Below are 6,176 nucleotides of genomic sequence, written 5' to 3'. Positions count from 1 at the left end.
TCTGATTGCACACGCGAAGGACGCATGGGAGAATCTTCGACTTAAACCGCAATTTTTCCAAAATCTCCACGATTCCATTAATACCCGTTTGCACCAAGTTATTGCACGAGATGGATACTGGACGGACTATTGATGGGTCTGAAAAAGACCGTTTGTAATCAACTAGATTACCTCAATAGACGAATGAACAATAAAAGATTACAATATTACATACGGTATATTATACACTCACTCCCAAAAAAAGCGGTACACTAAAATTTAGGGAAAAATTTACCAACCTTCAAATGATCATAACTTGGTAAATAATGAAGATAAAAATATGTTCAAAAATGCAAAATGAAGCTTCAAGTATCCACTTTAAGAATATTTGAATGGCAATTATGGTCGGCCATTTGATTCAAAATGGCGGATGACAAAATGAGAGGATGTAAAAGTGATAACCGAAAGTCCGAGTTTGTGACGGTGCATGGCGTGAATTAGATATCGCAGCCTAATGGGACCAAATGCAAATGAAAATATAGAGTGTTATCTTTAAAATGCTTTTTACCGAGCTCGATGCGATCATTTTTCGCTGAGTTGTGCAACTTTAAAAAAGAAAACACTCTGTTAAGTAAATTTGGAGTATCTCAACAAAAAATGATCGCATCGAGCTTTGTAAAAAAAGCGTTTTAAAGATAAAACTCTATACTTTTATATGCATTTAGTCCCATTGGGCTGCAATACCTACTTTACACCATGTGCCATCGCAAACTCGAATCTTCATTTATCAATTTCGCATGCTCTCCCTTTCCGCCATTTTAAAAAACTCGTCGTGCACAATTTCGATTTAAATTGCGAAAAGTAGGGTTTCAAAGTTTTAAAACCGTTTTTGAAATTTTGTGCTAGGATAGTTAGGTACCGAGATATTCAATTTCGAATTTGCAATATCGTCGATTCAGCAAGGCCTAAGGAATTAGAAAACTCTGCGGTTCGTTTAGTTCTTTTATAATTCCAACTGCTGCGTTCATTATTCTTTATACTCCAAATCCTTCTTATGTGGTGTGTGCGTGTGTGGGTGTAGGTGTATGTAGGTAGGTAGGTAGGTGTGTGTGTGTGTGTGTGTGTGTGTGTGTGTGTGTATGTGTCACAAGGATGAGGACCCCGTGGTTCGTCAGTTCCACAGTAATTGAAGACTCCAAACCCTCCTTGTGGTGTGTGTGTGTGTGCGCGCGCACCGGCGTTCAACAAAAGTGGTCCGTCGGCTCGCGGTCGGATCACGCGCAAACATAATCTTTGGATTATTTAAATACTAAGACAATTTTTGATTCGGTTTAGCAGCGCCAAGTATTTTGAAAAAAACACTTATTTGTATTAATAAATATATTTCTATGTATTAAAATATTTATTCGTATAAAAATATCTGCTTAATATTATTATGTCCTTTATTTTTTAATATCAAAGGCTAGTATTCATACTCCATTCTTATTTCCAGACGATCTGAAGTAATGTCTTAAGATGCTAATACGACTGTGTGATTGGTTTCAAATATCTTATAATTGTACTTAAGATGGTCTTAAATCAGAATCAACAATGAATATCGGCCAAAGAGTAATAATAAAGTAATAGATTTTCTGGTTTGCATAAATACCCATTGTAGTTGGCGCAATTTGTTCATATCAGTAGTTTTGTAGAGTCCTTTTCTGAAAGAACTTCAGGCGCGTATACTTGGCGCTTTTTTGTACCTGTTTTTAAAAAGGTAATTTTGTTGTAATTATAAACACACGCTGCGTTATTTCTCGTTCCCCTCTTGTGTCACCGCCGAATACCGTAGTGTCCCCACGGGAGGGTGCCGGTGGAGCTGGGTACGACGTAACGTTTGTCGTCGTGCGGGCTGAGGGCGAGCTTCGTCTCCGATATGGTGTAGGCGCGATGCAGCTTCGACTGTATCCGCGACTGTCGGCAGGTCATTTCCGTCGATTCCCTCAAACAGCGCGCGTAGTCATCGAACGTTATCGTTCTGCCCACGATGCTCCTGCACACGCCCTTGATCCTCTTCGTGTTCTTCTTTCCGCATACCCTCAGCGCATACATCTTCGACCTCAACCCGATGAATTCGGTCATGACGGCGCCGTTGTTCTCGTCCTTCATAAGACCGGGTACCTTCTTGTTTCGCAGGGGCATACCGTACGCGTTGTCCGCGGGATAGTCGCTCGTGTCGAAGCGCGCGATGTCGCGCGCCATGTCCGCGTACGCGTCCTCACACTCGATGCGGTATATCAGGCTGTCCGTGTCCGTGTACATGATCCGACACTTGTCCCCGTACAGCGGTGCCATGTACTCGTAGAGAAACTCGTACAGACGCGTCTTCGAGATATCCAGTATGCACATGACGACGTAAATCGGTCGGTTGAACGTCGCCTTCAGCCTGCGCAGCTCCACGGCGAGGAGATTCTCCCCGAAAACGGCCCTGCTGTGAAAGTTCGATCGCGCGATAAGAGCCTCGGCGCCGTATCTCCCCTCCCAGCGCGTCACGAGTTTAACGTCTACGCGATTTCGCACGTTCTCCATCGTTTTGCCGAACACCGCGTTGTTCATCAGTTTGTACAGGTTCTTCTCGAAGTCGTTTGTCACGAGCTTTCTAAACCCAGTGTTCAGCTCTATGTAGTCCCGAAGCCACGCGGACTGCGCGAACTCTAGCTCGTGGTGAATCCTCTTGCTGCGAAGCCCGTGGCGCGTGCATTGCTGCAAGGTGCGATAGTGTACGACCTATCGCTCCTTATCGCACAGAGTCGCGAGGAGCTTTTCCTGCCGCTTATCGGGCGGTGCTTCGCGCGTCAGACAGAACAGCAGGTCCGAGTGCGCGTCGTGAAGATGCCACGGATACTCCAGGTCGATCTCGAAGATGTACCCGGTGGGTGAGTCTGGCGGGATCGCGCTCACGTCCAGCGTAGCGATGTCCTCGACCCAGCGAAACCTCGCGCTGGGCAACGGTTGACACATGGCCCATCCGTACAGATTGTTCACATCGTAGTACAGCAGGTACGTCGATGGCTCGGACGGATCATAGGACGGCGCGTGCCTATTGTTGGCTCGGGCGTATCTGTGCAAGCATTGACTCAGACCGTCGCGCACGCCTCGTTCCACGAACAGCACCATATCCACGTCCGTCAGCAGCTCGAACTCGATGCCCGTGTGCAGCAGTATCGCGTCCCACGTGTAGCCCGGTAGGGTGAAGTAGTGCGCCGGGCCGTAATTCCGTATACACGTGTCGCGGAAATTTTAGAACACATCCGCCAGGAGGAGAACGTCCGTCTTCAGGTACAAGTCGCTGTACTGTCCGAGAGTCTCGATAGAAAACCTATTCCACACGGTTATCGTGTGCGCGTAATTGTCACCGGATACCGTATCACCGGTCCACGAACTGTGGAACGACTCGCGCGGCGGTAAACGAGTCTCGAGCAGTTTCTCGGCGCTATCAACGTACTCGTATGGAAATACACCTTTCCGCGTTAGGAGCTGGAAATCCTCCTCGGAGAGATGCCGAAACTCCGACCGTAGGATTCTCATGTGGCTCCTGTCGAGATAGGACACCAGTGTGTCGAGACGCGCTGAGAAATTTATACGAGTCTATGAACCGCAGTTTCACGCACGTTCTGCACTCGTACTTATCCTCGGTGTTCGTGATGTTCTTCATGAACGCGATGTACCGCTCCTTCGTCAGCGGCAGTAACTCCACGCCACCCTCGAAAGCGTTCGCCACGTCCTCAATCATGAAGTGCGCGTCATACCCTGAGAGATTGTGAAATATCACCGGGATGACGTGCGAGTCCTTGTAGTTCAGATTGCACGTCGAGTGCGCCGGGCCTCTGAAGCAGCCGGTAAGGTAACAGTGATCGTGCACTCGGATGTCAGCCGCCGCGAACGGCTTACCGCACACGTGGCACAGTGCGGCGTCGCGAAGTTCCTCGCACTGCCCCGGGGTGAGGTCCCTCATGGGCACGTTGGACGCGAGGATCGCCTCGACGCACTGCGCTAGATCGCTAAGCTCCCCGACGAACCACGGCACGCAGTCCTCGCCACGATGCGATCTGTACGTGAACGACTCGTCGTAGGCGCAACGCACGTAGTATCCCCCGCTAAACGCCCTGTGCCGTTGATACGCGTCAGTGTTCGCCGTACCCTCCTCCTCCTCATTCTTCTCCAGCGTACACTCAAGGTCGGCGTAGACGACGAACGGTGCACGCTCCTTCCTCTTGAAGTTCCGGAAGGTTAGCAGCTTATCGTCCTCGCTGGGAAGAATTATCGCGCAGTCATTGATATTCCGGCAGTCGACGGTTTGCGCGGCCAGTCTTTCTGCGGTTGCAAAGTAGTGTAGGCACTTGTGTAACGTTATGATTATTTTTTTCTGCATCGTCAGGTGAGAGATATAGGAGATTGATACAGAGGAAGATAAGGAAAGTGTTCCTACGAAAACCTACCGATCGCAGATGTACTTTCTCTGCTTCTTCCCCCTGAGTTGAGCGCTAACCAGGCGCGACAGGTCCTTGATCCACGCGAAGTGTCCCGGTTGCCCCACGTGGTTGTCGGGCACGTACAGCAGGTTGACGTGTTTGTCTCGCTTGCGGTCGGTTAGCAGCAGCGGAACAATAACCCCACGCTTGTCCTCCTCATCATCGGTGGACACGTTTATCGATATTTCGTTCTTGCGCTCGAACTTGGCGATCTGGTCGAGCGTCATGGGAAAGTCTATACCATTGACATCTAACACGGTTGTAAAATCGGGGTATTGCACCGTCCTATCCGCGTGTGTGGCGCTTGGATATACAGCAGAGACCACCGCCCACGCGAAGCACGCATTGTCCATTGCTCGCACGTTGACTACCGCACGTTTCACTTGTATCGCGCGCGGTATGTCGATGCAACATCCCGCACGCATGGGGTTGTACTTATTCACGTTGACCGTTAGGTTCAGTATCTTGGACAACGCCCACCCGCTGTCCCGTTCTTGAAACTCGTCGAGAGACGCCAGAGTGCCTCCATCACGCGCTTGTCGTATCACTCGCGAAGTTCGGACGTAGGTAATAGACCGCGGTTCCTCGTGGCGATCGTCTTTACCGCCGTCTTCTCACCCGCTACGAACTCGGCGTTGAACGCGGTGTTCACCTTGACACAGTTCAACGTAGCGAGGCTACCGCGTACGCGCTCGATCACCATGTCCCGGGCATCCTCGAGGAATCGACGCGGCTCGACGTGGCTGTCGTTGATCACCGCACCGGTGAGGACGCGATTCTTAAACGCCGTCTCCACCTCTGTCCAGGAGAGTCCGGTTTGCTCGACCAGTCCCGCACCCACGTACGAGAATCATCTCAGACGGTTCCTTACACCCTCCAGTCGCGCGATCTTTGCGACCACGGCGAACCTCCCCCCGGTTACCGATCGCGTGCTTCCTTCCCGGCGACACTCTTCCCGCGATCCTTGCAGGTACTCGTCGCACTTAAGTTCCCAGTCGAAGTACGCGTCGAGCGTCTCAACGCGTCCGGCGAGCTCGGTGAGCCCGCGCTCGTCCATCGTCCTCGCGCGGCGGAGAGTGTTTTTATACTTCGGAGCACTTGCACGTCCGTCGTTCGCACGTCAAGCAATTACGTTCTATATCTTTAGTCTCGTTGTTCATCGCCTTAAACCACTCTAGGTAGAACGGGATGCCTTCGTAATGTGCCAGTTCATTTTGATATTTTGTAAGTTCCTTATCCCGCTTTGATTGTTCATTCCAATGTTTTCTGAACAGCTTCTGATTTTCCTCTATTGACATCAGCACCTTTTCACGATCCCACTAGTCGATTTCCGCTGATCAGGTAGGTATAGGACGATTTATATAGACCGTCCATCACTATCAGTTCACACAACCGCCCGAGACCGGCAGGAATCGTAATGCACAGTGCTTGTGACGCAGCTATCGCTACGCCACGGCTGTTTTGCGCGACAGCCAGCACTCGCGACGCCCATGGCTCCCCCGCTCTGACGCGAGACCCCACCAAGCGTCGCTGCCCCCCGGACCACGGGTCTGGGGGTATATAAGCACAATCCACGAGACCACCGATACCATTCCCGGGCTAGAGCTCTCCCGCTCTAGCTGTCCTAAGCCTGCGAGCCGAGCAGCATTTCCTCAGTCTGCGTATTGAGCAGCACTCCGCCTAAGT

The 6,176-nt window shown here is 50.5% G+C and overlaps 1 protein-coding gene across 1 annotated transcript; it reads right to left on the bottom strand.

Moving 5' to 3' along the window:
• Positions 1-3,258: 3,258 nt before the first annotated feature.
• Positions 3,259-5,788, bottom strand: LOC113562426. Its single transcript, XM_026971859.1, has 5 exons — positions 5,623-5,788; positions 5,109-5,288; positions 4,458-5,025; positions 3,630-4,268; positions 3,259-3,553 (listed from the first exon to the last, which is right to left on the bottom strand). Exons 1-5 carry the CDS (start codon positions 5,786-5,788, stop codon positions 3,259-3,261), a joined length of 1,848 nt encoding a protein of 615 aa, XP_026827660.1.
• Positions 5,789-6,176: the final 388 nt, after the last annotated feature.

Source organism: Ooceraea biroi, chromosome 8 (assembly GCF_003672135.1).
Source record: "Ooceraea biroi isolate clonal line C1 chromosome 8, Obir_v5.4, whole genome shotgun sequence".
NCBI lineage: Eukaryota > Metazoa > Arthropoda > Insecta > Hymenoptera > Formicidae > Ooceraea > Ooceraea biroi.
Note: the sequence above shows the minus strand (reverse complement) of the source record. Positions and strands in the feature narration are given on the sequence as shown.